Below are 27,551 nucleotides of genomic sequence, written 5' to 3'. Positions count from 1 at the left end.
CACAGCCTGGAGGAGCTGGTCCTGCAAGGCAACCAGATTGCCATTCTGCCCGAGGGCTTTGGGCAGCTCTCCCGCGTCACCCTGTGGAAGATCAAAGACAACCCCCTCATCCAACCTCCCTATGAGGTGTGCATGAAAGGCATCCCCTACATTGCAGCCTACCAGCAGGAGCTGGCCCACTCCCAGCCTGCTCTCAAGCCCCGCCTCAAGCTGGTCCTCATGGGCCTGAAGGATGCGGGAAAGACCCTCCTGAGACGATGCCTCATGGAGGAGGATGGGCAGAGAGAGGACATGGGAAGCCTGGAGGCGAGGAGCACCCAGCTCAGAGGGTGCCCTGGGCAGCCACAGGACGCTGGGAGAATGCCACTTGGGTGTTGCCCCTTCCTGGAGACCCAGGATGCTTCCTCCGCACGCATACCTGCTACGCAGCAGCTGGAACATCTTCCCGTTGAGCGGCAGGACATCCCTTCTCACGTGCCCTCTCGACGAGTGAAAGGGGAAACGCTGTGCCCTGCACCATTGCTGCCACCAAATGCTCCTCATGCACCATCAGGGCTGGAACTATCGGGAGGCAGCAAGGGCATTGAAGTGATGGACTGGACAGCGGATGCAGAGAGGGGGCTGACGTTCATTGTGTATGAGCTTGCGGGGGACCCAAGCTATGATGTGATCCAGTCTTTCTTCCTCTCTCCCGGGGCCCTGTATGTGCTGGTGGTGAATTTGAGTGCCTACGTCCCTCAGCACTTCTACCCCTCTGTGGGCTATTTCTTGCACTGGCTTGGTTCCAAGGTGCCCCATGCTGTGGTGTGCATGGTGGGAACTCATGCTGACCTCTGTGCGGAGCGGGAGTTGGAAGAGAAGTGCCTCGACATCCATCACCAGATCGCTCAACAGGAGAAGAGGGATGCTGAGGGACTCCAGAGCTTGGTCCAGCAGGTGGATGAGGCTCTGGGACAGGACTTTGACCTGCGCTGCTCCAGCCCGCACGCTGCCTTTTATGGGGTCTCGGACAAGAACTTGCGGCGAAAGAAAGCCCAATTTCAGTACCTTCTCAACCACCGCCCACAGATCCTCTCTCCAGTGCTGCCTTTCAGCTGCCGGGACCGTTGCCAAGTGCGTCGCCTGCGGGACAAGCTCCTCTCGGTGGCTGAGCACCGGGATATCTTCCCAAACCTGCACCGAGTGTTGCCCAAATCCTGGCAAGTGCTGGAGGAGCTGCACTTCCAGCCGCAAGCTCAGCACCTGTCCAGCCGCAAGCTCAGCAGCTGTGGCTTAGCTGGTGGGACTCTGCCCGGTTGGGCTTGCAGGCAGGCCTGACGGAGGATCGGCTCCAGAGCGCCCTGTCCTACCTGCACGAGAGCGGGAAGCTGCTTTACTTTGAGGAGCACCTCACTTTGCGGGAGTACGTGTTCCACAACCTGCCGCGGCTCATTGACATCCTCAATGTCTTCTGCCAGCGGGATGCCACCGTGCTGCTCCAGAAACTGCTCAGTGACACTCACATTGACGAACTGAGGACCACTCAGCTCCACCATTACGTGGAGGGCTTCTTGCTGCATGGTCTCCTCCCTGCGCACGTGATCCGTCTCCTTCTCAAGCCCCACATCCAGAGCCGGGAGGACCTGCAGCTCATCCTGGAGCTGCTGGAGAAGATGGGGCTCTGTTACTGTGTCAACAAACCCAAATGCAAGCCCCTCAATGGGGCAGCCGCTTGGTACAAGTTTCCCTGCTACGTGAAAAACGAGGTGCCCCATGCGGAGGCATGGATCAATGGCACCAACCTGAGCGGACAGTCCTTCGTGGTCGAGCAGCTGCAGATTGAATACAGCTTTCCATTCATTTTCCCGCCCGGCTTGTTTGCCCGCTACAGCGTCCAGATTAACAGCCACGTGGTTCAGCGGTCAGATGGCAAATACCAGATCTATGCCTACCGGGGAAAGGTGCCCGTGGTGGTGAGTTACCAGCCTGCCAGGGGAGCTCTGCAGCCAGATACTCTGTCTATCGCTAGTCACGCGTCCCTACCAAATATCTGGACAGCTTGGCAAGCTATTACCCCGTTAGTGGAAGAACTGAATGTCCTGCTCCAGGAATGGCCAGTCCTGTACTACACTGTGCACGTCCTTTGTTCAAAGTGCCTTAAAAGAGGGTCACCCAACCCACACGCTTTTCCAGGTAAGGCACAGCTCAGCTTTGCCTTTCATCTCTTCTGGAACTTTACCACTTTTAGAAGGGAGTTTTATGGTGTTAGTCTTAGCTCTGTCTCTTCTTTTCTTATTATTTTTTTTTATTTTTTTTTCTCCTCTGCTCTAACTCCCATCCCTGGTGGCTTGAGTCATGAGAGAAAATATTAGGGTAGCTCCAAGGAGACAGGATTAAAATAACCGTATTCTGAGATGAGAGGGATGTTACATCCCCCTTTGTCCATGCTTTTTTTTTCTGCTTTTTGGGTTTTGGCCCTGAGCATTAGCGGTGCCATTGTTGAAAAGGCTTTGACCTGTCCTTCTCCTTGTTTTGAGTCTTGTGAATGGCACTGTGTTGTTTCCTTTTCCTAATTCTGTACCCTGCAGCTCCCTCTTCCTTTGAGCTATTTGTAAATGCAGATAGAGATGCCCAGAAAACCGAAGGTGCCCCGTCCTCCTCCTGCTTTCCACCCCCAAAACCTGGACTGTGCTGCAGCCTCTCTGAATGGAGGAAAAGTCCTCCTGGTAGACAATGGGTGTGTTGGTCTCCATAGCCCTGTTTAAAAAGCACTTTTTCGAACGGGAGCCCTGTCTCTAGCAAGAATAATTCCTCCCTGAAGAGAGGGGGATACTCCATCTTCTTTGTTTAACTGTCTCACCTACAAGCGATTCCCAGGCTGTGCCTTTTGGAGCTATTCTTGAGAGCAATTATTTTCCTTCCTCTCTTCCCCATTCATCAAACGAAAAGCACATAGTCTCTCTCCTCTGGGGTATGACTAGTTGTGGTGGTTTTTCAAGATATTACCTCTAAAGTCGGGGGCTTTTGTCGGTGGTGTTTTCCAGCAGCATTTGTTTCACTTTGTATGCGTCCAGGTACTGCCTCCTAACCTCTGTCCTCCTTCCTTCACTGCGTTTGCTTTGGAGCTTGCAGGGGCCGTGGGAAAGGTGCTTTGGTGTGTATATCTTCATGAAATCAAAGTGCACTCTGAACTGTAAGCATTTTAGAAATGTGCTTTTTTTTTTTTTTCACACATATAGATCTATGTTGGAGCATTCTTTATTTACAGGTAGCCTGAAACTGTAAGGGAACTGAGGTATGATTTGAGGTAAAACAAGCAGTGGTGCTGAATTAGTTCATAGACAAATGAGAGTAATAAGGTGTGTTTTGGGAGGTTATTTTAGTGTGGTGTTTTTTCTTTTTCTTTTCTTCTTCTCTTTTTCCTCTGGACCTTGAGAATAAGGAGATGCTGTTTGCTCCTCAGTCTGTGTCCTAGCTCTTGTCGATTGCATCTCCCTCTAACTGTGCTAGCTTATGTAAGAGCCGTTGGACTGGGGGTGGGAGGGTGAACCCGTGTTGTGTGAGTTGGTGAATGGTATCCGCATCCTGGGTCTTGCTGCTGACATGGTGCTTGGGGCAGAGTGGTCTGCGTTCCGAAAAAAAATCACAAGACTAAAGAAACACAGAATCTTTAAAAAAGAAAACAAAATGCAAAAAAACCTCAGACCCAACCAACCAAAAAATCCCCCACCAAAATCGGCAAAGGCAGCAAACTGTATGTGCAGGTGGATGGGTGGCTATTGAAGCTTTAGCTTATGAATAATTCAGTTCTGCAGTCACATGTTTTATTTATTTATTTTTGTGTGTGTGTTAATGTTTTGTGGCTGATGGTTTGGGTTTTTTTCCCCTGGTAAGTAGATGGTGCTTTAAAAGTGAAATGTGAAGATGAGCTCGGCTGTCTGCAGGCGACGGGCATCTTTGCTGACTGGGGACAGTCAGAGCAGGTGTGGAAGCATAAGGGCACATCGAAAGTGAAGGGCCTTTCCTTTGGATTTGGCTCTGCCATATATATTTCCTTAGTGGTAGGAAAGGTTTCCTCTCACCTAGGAGCCAGCGTAAATGTGCTAGAAAGGTAAGCAGTGCATCTTTGGGCATGGGAGGAGCAGGTGCTGTTGTGCCAGACCTCCAAATGCTACCTGGGTGATGCTGCCTCTGGAAGCGGGGGTTGCAGCAGTTCTGAAGCTCTCCAGGGGAGAGAGGCTGGGCCTTGCTGCCAGGGGCACAGGACTTTGCATCCCAAGTGGCCCTGCCTTGGAGCAAGGGGTGACTGTCTTAAATACTGTGCGAGTCTAGCTGAGAGAAGAGCATGCTGAGAAGACAAATGTGTTTCAAAGGCAGGGCTGATGTGTGCAAGTGCTAAAGAGTGATTAAAGGCTGCAGTTAATAGAGAAACCTGTTTGTCTTCTTGGATGATGCTTAAATCTAGCCCAGCTATTGCCTGGATTGTATGAAAAACGTAAACCATCATTTAGCTTGAGATGGCCTGTATGTCTGCATTTAATCTAAAATATTCTTTGCTGTGTATTTGCTCTATGAATAAAAGACTGTTTAGGAGCCCATAAATGGCAGTCGAGAAGCTGAAGCCTTTTTTTTTTTCTTCGTTTTTTTCTTCCTCTCCTGATTTTGTGGATCAAGAGGTGTGCATGTTTTAGTTGTGCTGCTGGCTTGACTCTTGTGCAAGTGAAACCTGGTTGGTGTAATTTTTAACAGGGTGTAGGAATGAGATGGGTCTAACGTTACAAAAATGTGTAGTGAGGGAAATGTCTGTTTCTTTCCAAGCTCTTCCAGCGGAAATCCCTGGCCAGTGACAACGCTGCTGATTATTAAATAGGGCTGTGGTCTTTTTAGGACTGGGCTGAAGAACTGCTTTGCAGCCTGTTGACCTTAATAAGGGAAATATTTCTGTGGAGACACTGCCAAATTTGTGCTCAAAAATGGAAGTGCAGTCTGGCTATGTGTCTGCTTGCACAATCTGTGTCATCATTCATGAAACCGGTGGTGCATTCTTTGGTCGTCCAAAATTTTCATCGAATTCCCCTTCAAAGAAGGAATTGGTTGTTCATGAGTGGAGGATTAATCCTTGCTTTTTCTGTCCTTCTCTTCCCTCTCAGTCCTTTGCATGCACGCTCTGTAACTTCTGCTGATAATACACGCAGCAATTCTCTAAGGACAGAGTGCTTGCATTCTATCCTAGTGCACATAGGAATGGTTAATAAGAGTTGAGATCCTGGAGTCAATCTTCTGAGGGTTTATGGCAAACAAATAGTGGATAAAAGTGATGTAAAAATGCCCTGGTAGGGTCCTTTTAAGGAAGTTTTGATGTTTGAAACAGTTTTGTAGCTGGGTGAAGTAGTAACTGAATTGGCATCTGAGCTGGAATCTCAGTGTGCTTTGAGGCTGCAGTCATCTGCTTGGCTGATAACTGCTATGTTGAACTTTTTGTGGTCTTGCACTCTATATAAATAAAAGTATCGCTGTCAGTCTAAGAAAGGCATATCCTTGCTTGGAGGGACCAACAAGAATAGTTCGCCGCTCAAAGAAGATGAGACCTCAATTGAGTTGTTGCAGACGTTGTGAAATGCCGTGATTTTTGCATATGATGTTCTTTTTAGCCCGTACACTGAAGGGCTTTTAGGTTGTTCATGTCCCATAAGCTATTAAGTGACTTGGTGTTGGAGAGGTGGTGGTGGTTTGCCGTGTCTGATAATAGACAAGTGTGCTTTGGACAAATGTGGCTCAGTTTTCCAAGCCTGCCTTCACATGCACCTGCTAACTGCTCTGCTGCTGTCTCCCCTTCTCTGCACTGGGTCTGGGCCACTCCAGGGTCTTCCAAGCTCTGGTCTATGGTGTCCTGATGTCTGATATGTCATCCTCTAGGTGTCTGAGGTAAGAGATATCATGTTTGACCAGTGCTTTTCCTTTATTCCTGCCCTCGAAGTTATGTATATGAACATAAGCATAAGCAAGCCAGGGGCTTTGTCTGTTGTGGTTAAAACAGGTAAAATGCTGTCACAAGCAAGACAAGATAATCTGGGTTTTTACAGATTAAAAATGTGAAAACAAATAGAAAGCCACAGGCAAAGATACTGTGTGTGAGCCTAGGAGCCCCTCTCCAAAAGAACGCTGCAAAGCTGTTGGGAGGCTTTGAGAGATGCTGGAGGACTGGCAAGAGATCTCCTGGGGAGAAGTAAGCGTGTCCTGCCTGCCTTGCTGCCCCCTTCCTAAGGTATTGGAACAGAGGAGAAATCATGAGTCTCTACTCTGGCTGCCTCGTATATCAAAGGTAATCAGAAGCAAGAAGTATGTGCCAGTCACCTTTAGGGGTACAGATGGAGGTATCATAGCATAGTTCCCCTGCGAGACTGTGTTGTGGCCAGAGCAGGGCTAATTCTAGGCCTCCTTATTCATGTGAATTGAAGTGATCCACGCTCATCATCCCTGCCTTGTAGTCAACAGCAAGAATGAACTCCTTTGGTGTCTGGGATGAAGTCAGGAGATGGAGAGGTGGAAGATCCCATGATGTGTCATGCTGTCAAGTCCCATGCAAGCTGAGGAGTGAGCAGGTGGGACTGGTTTTGTCAAAAGGGCTCAGAAGTTGCTCCAAAATCTGAACTGCCTCTCAATGAAAGGCTGATGTCAGGTATCTAACTGGTTTTTTGTATTTAAATTGTAAGCAGCTGAGTTGGTCGTTTTTTGTGTTTCTTTTTTTTCCATAGACAATTGCAATATAGCAACACCTGCTTGTTACAGAGCCTGATGCTACCATTTGGCAGCCTTTTATTTTCCCCATTTGAGGGTGGAGTCTTTTTTGCCTGACTTTCAAAGTAGATGCTGCAGCTGTTTTGGGGCTTCAGCAGAGTGCTATGGTGTAATCAGAGACAGTAGGGCAAGACTTGAGCACGGTGGGAACACTGCACATGCATGGCCTGGGTGGCAGGAGAAAGTTGAATGTGACCCTGTGATTCAGGAGAAAGAACAGATTGATTGCTGAATTTGGGGAAGTTCTAACATTGATTATTTAGCTTACCAACAAGAGATCATTTCTGTGGTGCTGCAGTGACAACCCCGAGTGGTGAGACTTTATGTAATGGGATAGAGACACACTCTGTTTATTGACAGGGATTTTTTTAGAGATGTCCTCTGTGTTAAGCCGTGTGTGGCATGGTGAACATTTGAGGTTCTCTTGCTTGGTGGCTGTGGTAGGGCATCCTCTAGTTTAAACAACACATTCAGGAGAGCGACAACAAACACTTTGTGATCTTGAAGGAGGCAGAGAAATTGCCTGAGTGTGGTGTGCGGCGCAGATGGCTGCCCTGGGACTGTGCCTGACTGGGCTGTAGGTGTGGGAACCAGTCCTTGGGTCCTGCTACTGGAGTAGCTGGTGCAGAGCTGGGTTCATGCCTAATGGTCTGGCTCGGAATGACGTAGGAATGGGATGAACAAACTCAACTGTGGATGCCAGAAGAGAGGCTGAGGCTTTGAATGGCTTTCTTAAAGCTGTCCTGCTGTCTGCTGTGTCTGGTTACCTTCCATTGTGTGCACTGCTTTGTCTGTGTTTGGGGGTGCTTTTTTAGGATGCCTAGTGTGGAACTTGCCAAAATTACTTGAAATTAGGATGACAACGTGCATATTTAACACTGTTTGAAGGAATCCTCTTCCTTATGCAAAATATTCCTACGCATTTCTACTAAAGGAAAGGTTTCCTCGTATGTCAGTTCGGTACAAAAAAATTCTTTTCATTTGTTTCTTAAGAGCTTCTCTTGCCCTGCCCCATTCCCCCAGGAGTTGTCTCTGGGCTTTGGGTCTCTGGACTTTGAGCTGCTATCACTGAACCAGGGAAACACTGGATTTGGTTGAGTGGATCTTTTTGGTTTGGTTAGTGAAGCAAAGCAGAGTTCTTGGCCTTTAATGCATTACTTTTTTGGTTTGGTTTATGTTTTTTATTTTTACAGTCACTGAAATTTGTCTTTGCAGGAAATGACCTATAAAAGCGATGTTCAAATAAGTCTCTGTTTCATTGCTTGAAAACTATTTAAAAGCCACTGACTGTGGGGGTGAGATAAAGTATTAATCTAGGTCTTTCCCTCTCCAGAGTAAATTGATTACATGAGGACTGATTTGTGCTCTGCTTCAGCATGCTGCACTGCTGGTGGTGTGATGCCTCTTTCTAAAAACACTTCAAGTGTGCAAAGTTTTCCCATGTAAGTTCAACCGAGATGTATCATGTGCATTACCCACATGCAGATATATTTCGAAGTCTTACTCTTTTTGCATCTTGGGGGAGGGTGGTGGGAAATGGCCAACAGTGCTGCATCTTTGTTGCATTTTCGTGATGTGGATAGAGCTCTGAAAAAACAAATAGCGATTTAAAAACAAAATATGAGGGCATTCTCCTGTATGCTGTGGTGTCTTGCTGCATTTGCGGTATTAAGCAGGTAGCTGTGGTAGCCCAGCATGCTCTCCAATTAGTGACTGTCTAATAATAGTGCAGGGTAGTTTTTCAGCTCTTATAAACAGTTTTAGGGTGGAGAAAAGAGAAAATGAATTTAATGAAAAGTTCTCGTTTGGGTTTGAATTCTTTGAAGTCCTCAGAGTACTAATTTTACTTTTTTTTTTTTTTACTGTTTTTCCACCTGTCCTGAGTAGAGGAAAAATAACCTCTGCAAGTGAGTAAAGAAAACTATGGTCTAGGGGTTGAATACAAGATGATCAGTTACTTCCTTTTACCTTCCTCTCCTTGCTAGTGATACTTGCACTTGCCATGCAGATGTGGACAACTCTGAAAGTAAGCGAGCTGGCTGGTCCCAAAATGGTCACCTTTTCTTAGGTGAGCTTTTTGGATGCCAATGTAGGAATGTGCTTTTTAAAGGAACAGCTTGTAGAGGACAAGGGGTGTGAAAGGAGTCCTTTAAGTGCTCTGTCAATTATAATGATCAGACTCCTGCCGCTGCAGACAAAATATGTTGGTGCTTTTGGCTGGCTAAGAACATATCTGGGTCTGGGAAAGCAATGCAGCTGGGCTATAGGAGTCTCAGCCTGCTTGCTTGGTCTGCTGTATGGTGACCTCCCTGCCTGCTGTGGGAGAGCTAATGGGATCCTGGTGACCACAGCATGAAGGACCTGTCTCACGCAGAAGATGGGGATGCCTTGGCATTTTTAGAAGTTGTTGAGTGGATGTAGTTCACAGCTTGTAGCGGGAAGTTCACCTGTGTGGATGCAGGCTTTGTTCTAGCTGAACAGCTAGGAGACATTTGTCCTCCAGCAGTTTCTTTGTTGGGAACCAGATGTAAGAACGGGGTTTAGGGTGTTCAAGACTTGTGAATCAACTGAGTGGTTGGCTTTGGGAGAAGCTTCATTTGGGGTGTTCAGCTGGACTGTCTTTGAGGGCTTATGGTTCTACCCCAGCAGGCTGCTAGATGCTGAAGTCATATTGTTCTTGAGGTATTTTCCTGGCCAAAGCTTGGTCCTGAAAGTGCTGATGGGGTTGCCGGCATGGTCAGTGGCAATGTCATTTAGGGCTGACGCAGGCTTCGTGGTTAGGAGTGACTTGTCTGTGGCCAGTGGATGGAGGCTGCATTCAGACTGGACTGTGACTGCTGGAGTGCTTGCCTGCTTGAGTTGGTTGTGGTTTAAAGCAAAACCCTAATTTCAGCTTTGTTTTTTTTTTTCCCAGTGGTCACTCTCGGGAGCACTGTGCTTCTCCCAAATGTATACTGAGTACACCTACTTACTGGTTTTAACTGTGGCTTGATTGTACTTCTGGGGAGGGCTGTGAAACTGGCCTAGGCCCTACAGACTTTCCAAGGTAACAGTAACGTTGGATTGACAGTTCAGCATGGCAAGCTCTGCATGAGCCAGGCAATAGCTTTGAGGTGAGCTGTGGGAAAGCCCATCAGACTTAGGCCTTTGTGAGGATCAGGCTAAACTGAACTGTGGAGGCAAGTAACCTCCAGAGCAAACCAAAGCGGCATCTCGGATCCTGTTCAGACCTGCTTGGTTTTGCCAGGTGCTGACTCAGAGGTGATGCTTGAATGCTCCAGGAAGGAGCTGTTTTGTTGTGGGTCGAGTTTGCACTGAATTGTGCTGATGAGATGATGGGAGATTTCTGCTGGGCTTTTGTTAGAGCTTGTCTAAGTGATCTCTGTAAAGCCCTTTATGAAAGCGATACCAGGGTATCTTCCTTTTTACCTGGTTTTAGGATACTGAACTCTGTCAAGAGTTCTGTTTAGATTTTTATTTGTGTTAAATGAGAGAAAACCTAGACCGTTCTGGGAGAGGTACCTGCTCTGTTGCCTGGTGTACCTGTCGCCTTCTGTAGAGTTTTCAGGCTCTCCCTGTTAAGGCATAACAGGAAATAAAACAAGCAAAAGTACAACAATGGTAGGATGGGGATTTGCAGACCTCATGCTGTGATTGATGATAAAATTAATATTGTCGGGTTTTGTCCTAACGGACTAGAATGCAAGTTCATGGCACACGTCACTCAAGACTTTTCTTGAATAATCTGTACATAGTAACTCTCCAGTTTCTGTGTGGTGAATTCTCTCAGGGAGCATGTTCTTTGCATTTTTAGCAGGTGTTTTCCTCTCCACCAGTACAGAGTGAGCAGTGGTAAGGGATAGATCCTGCCCTGTATCAGGACAGGGTTGTTGGTGAGTTTCCTGAAACTAAATTGGGCATCGTTTCTACAGCACCAAAATCTGCAGAGTTTGACTTGAAACAGAGGTGCTTGACCTCATTTGCTTCCAGCATATCTAGCTGCTGTTTCTGCCACATGAAACAGCACAGTGGAAAAATATTGAAGGTGAACACAGTCATTGGGTTTTGCTTGATTTTGAGAGACATGTGCAATGCACTTGGTGCCTTTGCATCTATAAAATGTTGGGAGTAGAGGACTGCTGGAGAGGCTGATTTGTGCAAGACCTTCCCCAAAACAAATATTCTTACAGCTCGTACGGCTCCTTGCTGCAGGGTAAATAAGTGGAGGGTGACCTTCCTGCAGCAGAAGAAAGTGCATCTCCATCCTGTGGGCTCTGAAACATTATGGTGGACACATAGAACTGCAAAATTGTGCTGCAGCACCAATTGTGAGTGCTGCATGGTGCAGCAGCATCCAGCTGAATCTCTAGCTGTTGTTGTGGAGCTCTGTTGCTGGCTATTTAATCTTGCTTCACTTGCTGCAGCCTCTTTCTTAGATGAAGCAGTCGGGTATGGAGGGCAAACAATTTTTCTCTGAACAGATAATGTTAGAAAGCAAGGACTTGGCAACGTGCAGAACTGAAGCACACAGACACAGAGTGAACGGTGTGGAGGATGGAGAGGCAGGGTCCTCTGTCTGAGACTGACTGCCTGACACAAGCCTTTTATTGTATTTCCTTTGCCTGTGTCGGAACAGCTGAGTTTTCATCACTATCATTCAAATTCTGAGATAAATTGAGATCAATCAAGAATGCAGGACCCAAAAATGGAGTAATGACTGGGGATAGTGATCCATTCTGAGAAGCAGTCGTATCATATTTGTGTTCGTATCTTTCTACCCTCACTCTGAATTTATATGGTGTATAACTCACTAGTTGTCGACATGTACTACGGTATAGGGAAAACCAGCATAACTGTCTGTCAGATTGCTAACCATTGCACTTTTCAGGATTGCTTCCTCAACAAATAGTGAGATGCAGCTCTATTTATTGCAACGTGTGATAGAGAATATTTCAAGATACTTATGCCCAATTAATTTGTTTTTTCCTCAAAAAGGGCTGAGCAGCTGGGGCCTTGTCTATATGGCAGCAAAGGGGACTCGTGGCTGCTACAAAAACAAGATGTCCCTTTCCTTTTGTAATTCCTCATCCTCTTCTCTATCTGTGAAGCAGGGAGTGGCTCCCAGGAGTGATGACCTTCCTTAACAGAGAGATTTAGTCATGATGGGATCCATAGGAGGTAGAACAGAAGAGAGGCTAAGGAGGCAGTGGAGCTGGTCAGCCCACGTTGTGAAATCTGTAGCATGAAAGGCATCTTGCAAATTGCAGACTCACCCAGGAGCTGCCTGAGGGGTCAGTGAATTGTAAATCCGGACAAACTGATGTCAGACTGAGCAACAGCTGTGTGGTGCCAAAACTCTTCGCCCAGTGATGGGGAGCTGTTCCTGGGCCCAAACCGGTTTTAAAGAGCATTGTAGGTTGAGGGTACAGCTGCTGGCTTGGCTTCCACTGCCTTGATGTGAGCTCTGAGCCAGCCAGCCTCCGTCCCACCGTTACCTTTTCTGCGAGACTCAATCTTGCACCACCGTGTTGCTGGGCAGTTTGACCAGGAGCAAGCAGTGAGAGCTGAGTTGATCAGTGCTGGCCTGAAGTAGTCCCCAAATAGTCCTTTGGACAGGTTGGTTTTCCTGGGGAAGCCTCATGTGAGCTGTGTCTTCAGGAAGCCAGCGTGCTGTGGCTGGAGGGGAGCAAGCAGGCCGACCTCTCTCCACGCTGCTGGGGCGTCCCAGGTGGGGAGAGAGGCACAGACTTGCCCTGTTTATAAGTCTGTGTTGCTGCAAGGAGAGCAGGAGGCTCTAGAGGGTTCTGGGTGTGTTTCCTCCCTTGGTGTGCATGGGGCTTCTTACGCCTGAGCTGTGTGCGGCTGTGTTTTGCACGCAGAACTGCTGGATGGGGTCGAATGTGCGTGGTGGCAGGTTTCCAAACCAGGGAGTCAGCAGCAAGCACCAGGCCTACTTACACGCATTGCATAACCAAATGAGTTTTCAGCTCCCTGTGCGTTTCTCTAAATCTTCCTTTTGAACGGACTCTTCCTTTGTCTGGGAGAGATTTTGATGCTTGTATTTCAGATAACGATGCACGCACTGGATATGGAACGTTCTCGCGTCCAAATGACTCTTATTTTATCAAAGCAGCTAAATTTAGGAAATCTATCAAAAAAGAGCTTCCCCCTCCTGTGATCTGACATAACATTTTGTGGTTGCTGTTATTTTTATTACGGAACAGCTTAAATCTATTTTGGTTAGGCACTAAAGTGGTGGCTACTGTGCAAAAGAAGACATTTGTTTCTGTGAAGCAAGGCAGCCATGCTGCAGGTTCAGGGCTCTGAGGGCAGTCTGCTCACTCTGAGCTGGTGCCAGCGCTGTGTTAGGGCACCCTGGCAAGTCCTGCTCAGCTCTCTCCAGCTCTGTCCACTCTGAAGAGGGTCTCTGAGCCTCCCTACCTTGCTCTGGGCCTCAGAGTTCTTGTTTGAAAAGGTAGCAATAAGCCCTTCGCCCTGAGAGCGGTTAACTTCTTCAGCATCTTGGAAGTGTGGTGAGCAGCCGTGGTGATGGATTTTAACATGTTCCCTGCCCCCTTCTTCTGAATTCTAGGAGGACAGCATGGGGGACATGGGGTTTCACTGGCACCAAAGTAAGGAGACAACTGCATGTGCAGTGGGAGTTTTTGAGGGAACCAGTCATGTCTTTGGTTTCACAGGTCTCTTTAATACAGCGACTCCCTGTCACTGTACCCTGTTACAGACCAGGACAGAGCCAAGCTTGAAAGTGCACTGCTGGAATTGTGCCCTGCTGGAGCACCTTGAGCTGTTGGTGCCAGGAATATATAATTCAAGCTTTCAGACTATTTTACTGGTTTGGGGTATTTTTTTATCTTGGGGAGGGGGAGGAGTTATTTTTGCTTTTTTATTTTTAAAGCCAGCTCCTTTTTTAAAGCTGGCTCTGTGGAGCTTTGAGCTCATATTAAAATATAGCTGACTGCGCTGTTTCAGCTGCCTTCTGACTTGTTTCCAAACATCCCACACCTGCTTCCACATTGAGATGAGACTGAAGGCAGACAACTGGGACATTGGGAAGAGATGCCATTGGTTGCTGGTGCATTATCCCAGAGATCTTCTGAGCGAGAATTTTATTTTTTAATTTTATTTTTTTTAAGGCTTCTGGTGGACAGTCATGCAGAAATGTTCGGTGGGTGAAAATGGAGGTGGCGTGAGCCTTGCTCTGGAACTTTGGTCATCTCCAGGTACTTTTGTGCAGCTCCATGACGGTGCTGGAGGGCTGTGTAGGGAGTAAAGCTCCCATGTGCTTTGTCCTTGCTAACAGATCCAGTCAGATCTGTGTACCTGAACCTGTACTCCCAGGCATTTTGGACAGGAAGTCTGGCTCATTCTGGCAATGAAGCCTGTGATATAGTATTGGTGACATTTTCATTCCAGTCTGAGTAAGTGAGAGGCTTGTAGTTTCTCAGAGGAGCGTGTGTCTGCCCAGAGGAAGCCTTACAGGCTCCGAGGTGATCCTTACTGGATTTTGGCAGGATCTTAACCAATGCTTGTGTGGGCAAATAATTCAGCTCAGCAAGTGGCTGCTGTGGTCAGCTTGGAGCCTCCCTAGGATAAGATGCTGAAATAAATGTTCAAGAGTTGAGTCTTGAGTATATCTTTTTCCCAAGCGATCTATTTGTGCCTCAAAGGCTCAGCCAAATTAAAGATTTTTTTGGGTGGAAAAAAGAGTTTGGGAACCTTCTTTTGGGATCGGGGAGAACAAAGCAAAAGTACCTTACTCAGTCTTCTGTAACAGAAAGCTGCCATGAAGCTTCTAAAGCTGCCTGTTATTTTAAACTTGTTCCTCGTCCTTATTTAAAATAAATCGCATCTATCTTCTACAACAGAGAGCCTAGCGCGTTAGGCACGTACACACGCGTTTTTGAGTGCCTGCAGTGAAGCTCAACACAATGTTGAGAAAATGTGGCCAAACAAAGGCAAGACTGTGCTCAAGTTTGTGATTTACACCGGGTTATGATAAAAAAAAAGTTAAAAATAATTAAAAAAAAAAAGCATTGGGCCGTAAGGGTGTAATGAGAGGAGGTGCTTGATGAGCTGTTTTGGGGAGTGCAGTAAGCTGGCTCTGAATTTAAGATTTGGCTTTCTGTTGGAGTGCTTTGCAGGTGTTAAAAACATGCTTCCCATGGAAAGCCAGCAGCTGTGAGCGTGGCTGCGCGTCCTCGGCCGGTGGAAGCCGAGCAGTGCGGCTGTTCACTTGCTGCGTGGCCGCTCCTGCCCCTGGATCGTGGGGTGGGTGGTGGCAGCATGGCCCTAGTAGGGAGGCTGGGCAGTATAGTTCTGCTTCTCTGGAATATACCACGTGTTTGTTGCTCAGCCCCATCTGAGACTTGCAGGTTAGTGCTGGAACTAGGAGATGTCCACAAAGGTGTGGCTCTGCTGGAGACATTTTTGCCACTCGCTCTGTGCGACTTTATCCCCAGTTGCATAATGAAGCGTGTTGCAGATAATCCCCTCATCGTTACAAAAGGATTTAAAACTCTTTTTTAATCAGAAGTCATTTTTAATAAAGCTTTCCCTTGCCTGAAGGACTGTTCTCTTGGCTTCTGTGTTTAAGAAAAATGCAGGAGGTTGAGGGAGGTGGGAAGGAACCAGATCATGAGACATAAATGCCTCTGTCTGGCTCCCAGGAGGCTGCTGGTGAACTCCAGAGCTGTGGGACACATTTCCACTAGCACCAAGCAAGCAAAATCTTATATGTGCAAATAGAAGTAGCCAGGAGGTCTGTGTTTTCTCTGAATTTTTCCCTCACAGAGGAAACTTGGTGCTGATAGAGGGGAGGAAGTGCTTTTTCTAGTCCAGTCAGGCCCAGGCTCCCCCTTTAAACTCTCTATGTCCAAAACACTGGTGGTCCTCCAGGGCCTCCTGCATCTCGGAACAAACTGGGATCCTGGACGAAGCACAGCAGAGGAGGGGATGCTCTTTGCTTCTCTTGTAATGGCCCTTGGTGTGAATTTCTGTGTGACTGACCTTATTTCTCTGGTTGTTCTGCCATTGTATTGTGGAAACTGCACAGTCTAAAATGAAATGTGATCTCTGAGTAGCATTAAAATGTACTATCTTCTCCTCTGTGTCAGCATTTTGCCCACTTCCTTGGCAGAAGCCATCTCTGGAGCTGCCACATCTGCCTCACTTCCCCTCAGAAAACAAGTCTGGTTGGAGCCTGAACTTCAACTTTGAACTGAGAATGAGCATCCTGCTAGTTCCTGCTTTTCCAGTCCCAGTAGTCCTTACTCTTGGAGTTTCTTAACTATATGCTTAAGATCTCCCAGAGTCTCTTCCTTTCTGGTCAGGACAAGTAAGTGAGTGGGAAGGTTTAAGGTTCTTTTTCCCCAAGACAGATCCGTCTGAGGGGATGGGTGCTGGCCACATCCAGAGGAGAGCCAGCCAGCTTGCAGTTCGGTGGGTTGGTGAAACAGCTGAAGGGGAGGGAGCCAAGGCTGGGCTGTCTTATAATCATACTGGTAAGTACGTCAGAGTTATCCACCTGGTGGAAAGCTGCCTGAGGAGAACCTGAAAGCAGTACAGGTTTGCAGCACAAGTGGTTGGGGGCCAGAAAGGAGCTCAGCTCTGTCCCAGAACCCCACAGTGGAGCAAGCAGCTCCTGGGAAGATGCAGAGGGGTAGAGGGAGATGCCAGAGGAGTGAAGTGTTCTCCTGGCAATGCTGCTATTGCCCTGGGAGGCTGATGAGTTCTTTACAGCCCCCCAGGGCTCCTTTCTGTTTCAGGAGCAAACATGACTGCTGCAGAAGCGATTTTTAAGCAGCAAAGAAGGATGCTGCAGTTTATTTTTGGGTACTGAGAACCCCAGACCAGATGGCATTTAGCAGGCAGTGAACTCTGCAGGAGTTAAGTAGCAAAGCTATTGTTATCGTTGGAAGGCACTCCAGTGGCGGAATAAAAAGTAGTGAGAATTGGTTTTAGCAGAGGTGGTAAAAAAATCTATACTATTAAGTCTATAAATAAGCACTTTCCCTGGGGGAACAGGTGTTTGGAAGTAAAAGCTAGTTATTGCCTTAATTTACAGCTATCGTTTGTCACCTCTTTGGATTTAGAGAATCAGAGTGTTCAGAGAAGAATGGTTAAATTATTGGAAATGCTGAGGAATCAGCATGCACACACGCAAAAAAAAGAGATTTAAAATACTAGTTCTTATCCCCTCTGGAAAAGGGGACAAGTAAAAGCTCTTAATACTAAAAGGACAGGCAAAGCTTTGTTCTTGACCATTGAGCAGTGCAAAGCCAGTAGCTCACTCAGACTTCAAAGACAGCAATTTTGGCAATAACAAAAATACTTTAAACCAAACAAATGGAGGAGATTTGAAACAGAAGTCGTCTCTGTTGGCATCGGGAAACTCAGGCTCTGAGCTCTGTGGAGTGCTGCCTGGGCACTGCCATCTACAGCCGTGCTTCCGCAGAAGACACCAGCCTTACCTGTGAGATGAAGAGGAGAGTCGCCACTGTTCTCAGTGCTCTGCTCCTCTGATTTCAGCCGCGTAGCTTCATGCAAATCTCCATCACACTCCATCTCGCAAAGAGGAAACACTTAACCTAAGGATGTACTCGTTAAACTTCAGCGTAAAGGGAAGATGCCTATGCGGAGAAGCAAGTTTGATCCGATGCCCTTGTAATTAAGGAAACTTCTGTGATCCTGCAGGTTCATACACAGCTAAAGCCATAGTTGTGGTCAGCGTGTAGTGTGGAGTTAGTTATTAACCAGCAGGGAGTGGGTGGCTTTGTAGAAGCGTCAAGGAGGTATTTTGTTCCAATTAAGCACAAACCTGTAATAAATTCTGTTATGCACATGCATAGATCAAATTCCACAGTAAAGTGGCTTCGATAGAAAGTCATGTTAATAGATAAAAACATGAATGAGTTCAAGTTGGTTCAATTAACAGGTAAAACATTTACTTGATTTAACATTTGAGCCTGAGTGGGACTCAGTGAGTTCAAAGTTTGCTCATTAGACTAGTTGATGGTGATAAAGAGGGAAAAAAAAGTTGATTTTTTTTCCTTTGCTTAAGTGGATTCTTTTGTCTTGCTGAACAGGGAGAGTTGTAGAGTGACCAAAATAGCTTTAAAGAGAAGTATTGTACATGGATCTCACCTTAAACAATCTGGAAGAGAATACTTACCGTGCAGGTTTGAAAATACAGCTCCCTCCAATTCAGTTTACTCAACACACTGAAGCCTTGAAACAGCCCTAAGGCAACAGCAACTTGTGGAGTCAAATTAATTTTACCCAGAAAGGAGTTTATTTAATCTCAGGGAAAACTGTTGGGCAGCACATGTTCACACATGTCTTGCATGTGTGTTTTGGTTTGCTCTTCTTTTCCTTGGCTGGTGAGAGGCAGGTAAAAACATTTATTTATTTATTTATCGAGGTGGTTGCGACAGACTGTAAAAGGCTAATACAAGGGAAACTGCAGGTCTTTTGTTCCCCGGCTGGACTTCGCTAAATGCTTGTAACAGAAGAGAGGCTGCATAGCCAGGATCCTACCTCGAGCCATGGCACGTGTGGACATCTTGTGGGGAAGGAGAAACTCAAGTGAGAAAAAAAACCTTGTCCTATGCATTCTCCCGGCCTTTGTCTATCTTCAGCACAGGGATTTGTCTCTCTAGTAATGCTTAAAGACTCTCTGCCATTTACTGATCTGGTCTCTTCATGAAAACTTGTGAGATTTTGGAATCTCGAGCATGTTGCAGCAGTGAGTTCTGCAGTCTGTGTCAGGTGCCGGACCGCTCACTTTGGTTTTCCTTGAGTGCCCATTGCGGTACCCGTGTCAAGGCTTCCTAGCTCTTGCATTGGCATAGGCAGAAAAACCATCAGCCAGTTCTGGCTGCAATGCTGTAGCCAAACTGTTATGAGGGAAAATGTTCTTCTGGCTTGCCTAACTCTCAATTTAGCAGAGGGCAGGCTGGGACTTGGCCCTGCCTCATGAGTTGTGTAAGGCTGGAAGTCCATGGGACTGGGTCTTGGAAGTGCCCCTCCAGGGGTCGGCTTTTCGCATGTCCAGCTATTAACGTGTTGTGACCCAAAACCAGAGAGCCAGAGCCAGCAGGGTGCTGATCAGTCCTGGTAGCTGCATGCAGATCTTGGTGAACATATCTGTTAACTTTTTTTTTTATTTATTATAGTAATGACTTTGAGAGCTCTTTTAAACTCTTTGATATTTTTTTTCCTTTAGTGGGACATCAGTGTGCTAATCATCTGGATGAAAGAAGGCTCAGCATCTCCTCTGTGATGGGAGTGTAATAGCTTTGGAATTACTGTTTGGAAGGGCAGGCTCACGGCTGATGGGAATTCTTGCCGTATGGACTGGCTGCAGCTGATTGTGTAAAGTTTGGGTGGAAGCTCCACGTGCAGTCGTGCCTTGCTGTTACTGGGTGAGAACCGACAGGTCGGGGCTGGCTGCAGCTTTCTCTCCAGCTGCTGCCTTGCCTTGGCAGAACGAGAGAGTGCTAATGGTAGATATGGCTGAAGAGGTGAAATTAAAAATAACCAAAAGGTAGATTCTGGGCTTGGTTACTCAGTGACAGGCCTATTTCTATTCTGGGATGAGGATAATTTGCACTGAGCTCATTACACCATGACTCTCCCTTAAAATGCCTTGACAGTCAATTTCGTTCCAGCTAATAAGATCCTAAAATGTTAATGAAGCAAATCAATTTTTCATGGCTTTGTATTGCAGTCATCTGGAAGTGCTGCGTTGCAGCCGGCCAATTCAAGGAGCTATTTAGATATTAGAAGGAGAGCAAAATATTTGGCATTTTGGAGGATGCTTTGTTTTCTATTTCAGCTTTTCCCCAGTGCCCTCTCTCATTTTCCGGAGCCTTTATGCTGTGCTGTTTACCATTCCCTTTGGTTCCTTCCTTTCTCCAGTGGCTGCTCTGCTTACTCATGGATGGAGGTAGTTTGCTCCCACCTTTCCCATTGCACAGGGAGAAGAGGGATGGAGTGCCCAAGAGAACGGGTAGGCATGAAGCTGGACAAGAGAAGCTACTTGTGATGAAATAATATTTGAAATAGATTGAGTTTGATGGGACAAAGTTGAGAAATGGCACCATGTTCACACCTTCTCTCATCTTTTTCAGGGATATGGCAGTGTCAAAAGTCACAGCCTTCTATCCTCATGGCACGTCTCTTGTTGAGGTGATGTTGTAACCTGGCGTAAATGATCTCTATGCTCAGTATTTCATGAGCTACAGAAAGAAGAGAGAGATGTTGCATGTGTTGTGTAGCCACACTGAGGGTAGATCACCTACCCACACTGTCTTAGAATTAGGTAGATGTCAACCATCCTTGTACGTATTTCATACTGTCAGAAGGAGACAGAAGGGCTCAAACCTTTGTGACTGTTCCTAGAGCTATTTTGATGGACTTGCTTGGTGATTTGCTACTGCTCTCTCTATTCTAGTACATGAGTATGGAGATAGGAAGTACCGAATGGCGTGGTCTAGGAAATATGTGGCATTTTTTGTTTTGCTTTTAATTGAATTCCAGTTCTAACTATAATCAGCTTCTGTGTGCCTGAGAGGAAGATAATGATCTAATGTTTTGGGACAAACACTGAGTTTCCCAAGTTTTATACTTGGAAACCTTGTACTGCCACAATGGTAAGGGATGATCTCAGGTAACTCGTGTTGGGGAAATTAGTCAATGAGGTGCAAATTGTCATTTTGAATAATTACCCTCCTTTAGCTTCAGAGCTGAGTGTCCAAAATACTTTCCACTCAAGTTCTCCACTCAGAGGTACAATCAATCCAGTGCCTAAGACTTCCCTAGAGCTTTTGCAACTGCTGAAGGTGTGTCAATGTCCTCTCCTTCTGTGACAGCAAGGGGTTAAGATCTAGCTGACCCTGCCATGACTTGGGGAAGGAGGAAGGTATTTAACCCCCTTAAGCCTTCCAGTCTTTAGCCTGTGTGACCTCTCCCCTTTCCTGAGTCGCTAAAATTGGAGTTAGAGATTGCCGGGGACAGCATCTGTCTCCCTGTGTCTCTTGGACAGGCCTTGCAGAGCACTTTACTCTTTGGCACGGCCCCAGGCTTCCTGCCAGGGTGATTAGCCTGGTGGCTCCTTGTGTAGGAGGTAAAGTGCAGGGTGATCTCAGCTAGGGTGGGGAAAGCTACTTGGGCTTGAGCCGAGCAGAGCGCGGCTTCTGCAGCAGGTCTGAGGTTTCTGGTCTTTGGGCAACTGCAGCTTTAGGTCCTGAAGCTTGATCTAGACCTGTCAGATCCAAGCTGAAAAGCACTCCTGCCTGCTTCCAGAGATCCACCATGGATGTTGTTTCATTTTTCTGTCAGCTGGCATGAATTAAGAGAAAATTTTTTCCTGTGCAGCCAGCTGGGGGAAATAGCCAAGGTGAGGCAGGTACATGTCCATAGCCAGAGCTATGAAGCCTAGAGATGAGGTGCTAGCTCAAGAGGCTGCTGGTGCTGTGAGTGCAAGAGCTGGAAAGCTCTCTTGTGTTTGGGTCAGCCAGCAGCCCCAAGGCTGAGCCTACCCCTCTGGCAGCTGTGATGCTCTGGACTGGAGCTGAACACCCACAGGGAAGTACTCTGTGTTTGAGGAACGTGTCACTGCTGACATTTTTGACCTTGAATCCTTCAAAGGAGAAATGGCAAATTACTATCGGTTCCTTTTGCATATTTTGTAAAGCTCTAACCCTCCTCCTTGCTCTCCACATCCTTTTCTCCATGCTCTCAGCTCCTGATCTTGGGGACTCATCTCTCTAGGTTGGTCCTTTGCCTGGATGCATTTCCCACTCTGCATTTCCAGATCAAACTCTGCTTTTTGCTTTCAAGCCTTCCCTTTCTTTTTTACTTGTATTTAATCCCAGGCGCTTTTGTTGCTGAGCATGTACTGTACCTGATGGGTAGCTGTGCTCACCAGCCTGCTGTTACAATCGGTGCTTATCAACAGAGTTCTCTTCTCTGTTGCTTTTCTTCACAGTGGTCTCTCCCAGTGGGGCACTTAGACATGCTGGGATTTTTGTTGTTGTTTTTCTTTGCTAGTTTTAAGCTCCTTTAACCAAGACTGCAACTCAGTGAGGCTCATGAAACTTGTGTTCATAATGTGGATCTCCCTCTTCTCTGCTCCCTTTTCTTTATTTTTGTTGTTTTTGCTGAAAGGAGAATAGCCTCCAGCGAGAAGAAAATGAAGTCCTAACTTGGAGGTCTCTATGCAGCCCTCTGCTTCAAGCAGGCCAGGTAGATAAGGTCGCTCAGGACTATAGAATTAAATCAAGGAAAGTGCAGAGTTCTAACTTCTGGGGAATATTTTTGTGCGTGACATGCAGGCAGTCCTGTGAGGAGCATATTAAAAATTCATACCAATACAGAGCAGTATTTTCTGTGCGCAGTGCCTGAGGATGAGCTTGTGCATTGTGCACAGCAACATTTGCGGGAGGCAACTCGTTCACTTCATCCAAGCAGAGCATGGTGAAGACAAGATTTAAATGGCATAGAATAGAAGCAGGCTTGGTGTGAGACACCATCTCCTTCCCCCTCCTTCTTCCAAGTCTCCTGGCAGATTTCTCATCTACTGCAGAGCTGGCTGCAAAGTCCCACTGTGTGAGGGCGTTGCCTATGCTTACAGCAGAGGGGGAAATCTGTGTATGTGGCTATTCAGGTCATCCTGCCTCTGTGATAGGCTTGATCTAATTGTGTCCAGCTGTTGAACCTCAGAACAACTAACAGCCAGGTGGCAAAGCGGTAGCTTCTCCATCCAGGCAGCTGTATTGATGAAAGGGGGTAGGACTGCCTACAAAGCAGAGGGTTGTCCTGGGCTTCTTGTGAGCCCTGCTTTCTGACTGCTATGAGAAACCGAGCTTGAGGCATGTGTTTTTGGTACATAGGCAGTGCTGAAGTGTTTTGGTCTCTACCTTTCTGAGGGCATGACTGCTGGATGCTGTGCTGAGAGATGTCACAAGCAAACGTTAGTCAAAACAAGCTTGACCGAGAAGCAGTTGAGGCTGATGTGTCAAGACAATCTCGTGCCAGCCCCTGTTGCAGTGGTTGGTGTCTGAAGGCCTTCAGCAGGCAAGAAGGAGGAGTGAGAAGGAATTTGGGGTGGAAGAGCAAATGAGCAGCGGGACTGAAAAAGATGGACACGTGGTTGGGGCAGCCCTGGGGGGCATGACATGGAGTGAGTGGGTCAGTGCTGAGGCAAGGCAGGGTGTAGGAACAGCTTCGTTATGGTTGTCTCATGCCCCTGTCTTGAAGCATGGACAATATATCTTCAAGGTCCCAAGCAAACTGAAGAGAGAGAAGCAGCACCACAGAGCCAAAGACAGGGTCCTGCTCATCCACTGCATGCTGGTTGTCCCAGTGGAGCCCAAATTCTGACAGCAGGGATAACAGCATGAAAATGAGAAACACCATCAGGCTGATAATGTGCAAACGTGTTCTCCTGCACAGCAGGAGGAAAGGAGCAATGAGAAAAGGTGTGCTAAGTGGCAGTGAGAACTGCATGAAGGCAAATGGTCCAGGTGGGATTTTTCTCTTTGTATGTGAAAGCCTTCTCTCTGTTAGGCAGCCAAGTAGGCTTACAGCTGGCCTTGTCTGGCTGCCAGCGTGGAGTAACCAAACACTCTTGGAAGTACTCGCTTTTCTTGCTGTCAGCCTCCCTCCTAACTCTCTGATTTGTCATGGGTATCTGGCATTTCACGGGTATTTCCTAAAGGCCAGTGAAGTGTGCTTTGCAGCACATGTGGGTCTGGTTGCTGGAGACATGCCTCCCCAAATCACAGTAAATCAAGCACGAAAGGGATTATGTGTGTAACTCTGTACTTGATCTGAAATCGTACACCGATGCTTTTCTGTGTTCCTGGGCATATATGGCAGTAGAAATGTCTTCCTAGTGCCCTGACTGGTGATACATGGTTGAGCTCTGCCTGGCACGTACAGTTATCCCAGGCTGGAGGTGTTGGTCCGACCCAGGAACTCAGCACAGGTGGCTCAGAATTGGCTGTGCCTGTGTCTCTTCTGGGATAAAACAGCAGTAGTGGAGAACATCTTGCTGAAATACAAATATCTGCTTTGCGTGAGCTGGCTAATGCTGAGAGGAAACAGACCCTTCTGGTAGAGCTTTGGGCATAGCTGAAGGTTTGTTCCTACCTTTGCCTGTGACCACCCACGTGTAGCAAGTTTCTTTTAAATGGTGCAGGCAGCATGACCTGCCCAGCCAATCTACCTGAGGGGGTTTACAAAGCAGTTTATGCTGCAGCCCAGACCAACCATGGTAGTTTCTTGACAGGGTCTTGGTTTGTGAGTCAGCCTTAGCTTGCTGTACAGCACATTTTACCTGGTTTGTGGAGACCTGTTTCTGTGCCAAAATGCCAGGAGGGTGGCCATGGGACCACTGCAACTCCTCCAACCATTTGTGCTATTATAAATGGAGAGGCAGCAAGGGAGCATCTTGTAAAGCATCTGCTGACTGTTTGCAGGTGCTTTTAACCAGGCTTGGTGTGTGCCCTTCTGCTATCACCTGAACTGGAACTTAGATACAGCTAAAAATCAGGCCTTGATCAGTGAGCATGTGTCATTAAAGTGCCTTTGCAATTAGGACTCATGCTCCTAAATCGGATGAATAATCTTAGCAATTCAGATTTGTCTTGTGGAAGATGAGATTGTTCTTCAGAAAATCAACTGTGTTAGTCTTTAACCTTAAGACACAATAGTTGGAGTTTGGTTAAAACCGTCATGGCTACAGTGGAAGTTAACATCAAAACCAAGGCCATGTTGAGACTAGGATAAACTTAATGGTGTCCTGGTTTGGGAGTACCAGGACGGAAGTTCTCTGGGGCCACCTGGCACTGGTGTGTGTGTGACACATGGGTTGTGCGTGTGGGCACTATTGCAAGGCTACCTTTCGGAGGGGCCAGGCAGAACTGAGTTTTCCAGGAAAATTTGTGACATGCTCATGAAGGAATGTGCAATCAAAATACAGACTGGCTGGTCTGTACATTGGGGCAGAACAAGTGCTGCAGACGTGAGCTTGTCCAGCTGCGTTTGAACAGTTAAACCAAGCAAGCCAGGTGCTTAGGTTTTTCTTTTGTATGAGTGCAACACTTCATTGTTCTCTTTTTTTTCCACCCTCACAGCCCTGAAAGCTTTTATTTCTAATCTCCTGCACTTTGAGTAATTTCTGAGTAGAAACGTGAGGTTTCTGAAACCTCCAAGAGATTCTGGGCCTGGAGAGTTGTATCCACGCATTGTCTCGGTGCTGGTTTGTTACGGCTCTGAAGATTGCATGTTGCAACAGGATTTGCACTGGCTTTTATTTAGCAGTGAAGCATGATTTACGTGGTTATGCCCGGTTTAGTGCTTTGATGAGTTTGTGCAGCGAAGATGAGCAGTTTGCAAAGACAAGGGGTCGAGAACACTGTGGTGGGAAGGCAGTGGGGCATCCGTCCCTTAGCTGAGAGACAGAGGAGTAGGAATTATGCACTGGTGACCTTCTGCCCACTTGGTGCCTGATGTATCTCATGAAGTAACTGTTAGAAAAGTCTTTCTTCTGGGGCACAGCATGTGTGTCAGCAAGAAATGGGCTGGAGAAGGTGTGGATGGGGCTGAGGACAGAATGAGGTGAGCTTTATCCCAGAGAGAACCTAGAGAGGGAGGTAAAGCCAAAAAGAAAAGGAGGATTGACTGAAGAGATGTTGGATTTGCCTGCAAATCAAGCATCTCTTTTACCCTGCAGCAATTTCCTCTGCTTAAAAAATCTCCGTCTAAGGATTTCTGAAGTGGGGAGATGGAAATGGGAATGACGGCTCAAGTAGACAGACTAGTGTTACTGTCCTCCTCTGTTTTAAGATCTAATGGATATTAGCCCTTCCTTTAAAGCGTATAATGGTGCACTGATTTTGTGACTCATGTTTCAGAGCCAGTGTTTTCAGTACTCTTAGCAATACTGCAGTTTGGAAGTCAACTTGGGGTTGCAGATCTCGGAATCACTGGGACACAGAGCCCTGTGGCATGTGTGCTTGATGGGATGCAATGCTGTTTTCGGTGTGTGACAGCTCACATAATTGAGGACGCTGCCTTGCAGATTTGACTTTGAATTGCAAAATACCATCACGATTCTTCTGTTTTGGGAGATGTGTCTGCATGGCTTAAAAGCTGCTCTGCCACTTCAGGTTTGAGTGTGGGTGTGAGACAAGGATAGATATTCAAAACAAATGTGAATTCAGATTGCAGACCATGGGGGCAAACTGGAATTACTGGTCCCAGAAGTGAGGTATCTCTTAAGAGGAACTGTGCATGCATATTCCTTGCCAAGCCCTCCCCTCTGCTTTCATGATGTATTCTTGCTTTGGAAAAAGCAAGGAGTTTTAGATTTGCTTTTTCATGAAAGTGAGAAGAGAAACAATGTGAGGAGGAGAGAAGCAGCATTTGGGCAGCTTCAGGTATGGTGGTGCTTACTGTTGTGCCGTGGCTGCACAAGCTGGGCAGTACTACTTTGAAGTGTGATTTCTTTTCTGGTTTTCTTGGGGTGTCTGGCAATCACAGCTAGACAGAGGGAGATGTTTTTCTGATATTTTTTGTTTCACAGCAGAGGAACTTGTTCCAAGTGCAAAAAAAAAAGGGGAATCTTGCCTCTGTAAAGGAGGCCACTGATCTAGCTGGCACAAGCCGTTTGTGACCTGATACCTCTGCCTTGGGAAGGGCTGTTCGGCATCCATGTGGGCATGCTCAGCAGAAGAATTGAGCCCTTGCTGGGTATGGATGCTGCCATCCCATGCTACCTTTGAGAGCAGACCCTTCCTGCCAGACTGATATCGAGAGGTGCTTCTGGTGCTGTTTGGTGTCTAAGCTGTGGCTGGACTGCGCCGAGGAGATGACTCGTCAATGGCTGGGGAATCAATCTGCCCTGCTGGGGCAAGTGGAGCCAGGAGGAAACTTGAGTTGCTCTGAGCAAGCTGCTGGGGAAGTGTTCCTTGCAGCTGGGCACCTGCCTTCCCCCTCTCGCTGTGCTGACCTGCATCTTGCCCTGAACTACATACTCAAAGGATGCCAGCGGTGGGGAGCTGCCAACTTGGCACTTGGACGGCGGAGTTGACGCAACTCATTTAGCAGAGGGATGCCATGCGATGTGAGAACCCCGCGCTGCTCCTGACTCAGTACGGAGCTGGTATTGCCTCCATTAGGGAAGAGCTGACAGCTGGGAACTGGGATCTGTGTGCTCAGCAGAGTATAGCGTGGCCCAAAGCCCTGACAGGACGCAGCAGCAGTCCCACAGCAGCTGTGGCAAGCGTGCCCAGGGACAAGGGAGTCAGGGAATCCTCTTGAGTATTTTTGCCGGCTTCCAAATACTGTTCTGGCGGCTGAGAGGCACCCTGCAGTTGTCCAGCCATCACAGAACAGCAGGGTCTCTCCAGCTCCTAGGTAGCTCCAGCTCAGAAATTGCAGGGTTGCTCAGGGACAGAACAGGAGGTAACATACAGGTTCAGAAAAGGTCAAGCACACTTCTCTGTGGCTGGTTTGAGATTGTCCCTAGAATTTCCTAAAGGAGAAATAAGTAATGCAAAAGTCATGTCCGTGGCAGTGCTTTCAAACCAGCTTCTTTATGGTTCCTACCCAAAAAAAGGTGGTCTTTGCAGGGTCCTTGCAGCATTGTTCTGCTTGAACTGAAAGACAGCTACTTTGTGGGTATGGATGGCTGTAGTATGCAGATATGAGTGATAAGACTTGTATCTGTAGCTTTTTTTTATCTA

General features: G+C 47.1%; 1 protein-coding gene across 1 annotated transcript in view; it reads left to right on the top strand.

The window, feature by feature from the left end:
- Nucleotides 1–3: 3 nt before the first annotated feature.
- The window catches only part of MFHAS1 (malignant fibrous histiocytoma amplified sequence 1), a gene marked incomplete at its 5' end in the record, with an annotated part of 28,150 nt that continues 602 nt past the window's right edge, over nt 4–27,551 (top strand). Inside the window, 3 exons of the mRNA XM_009872663.1 lie at nt 4–274; nt 548–1,233; nt 1,266–2,172. Of these exons, the coding sequence (XP_009870965.1) occupies nt 4–274; nt 548–1,233; nt 1,266–2,172 (1,864 nt within the window). The remainder of the gene's footprint in view (nt 275–547; nt 1,234–1,265; nt 2,173–27,551) is intronic.

Source organism: Apaloderma vittatum, unplaced genomic scaffold (assembly GCF_000703405.1).
Source record: "Apaloderma vittatum isolate BGI_N311 unplaced genomic scaffold, ASM70340v1 scaffold21077, whole genome shotgun sequence".
Taxonomy (NCBI): Eukaryota; Metazoa; Chordata; class Aves; order Trogoniformes; family Trogonidae; genus Apaloderma; species Apaloderma vittatum.
Note: the sequence above shows the minus strand (reverse complement) of the source record. Positions and strands in the feature narration are given on the sequence as shown.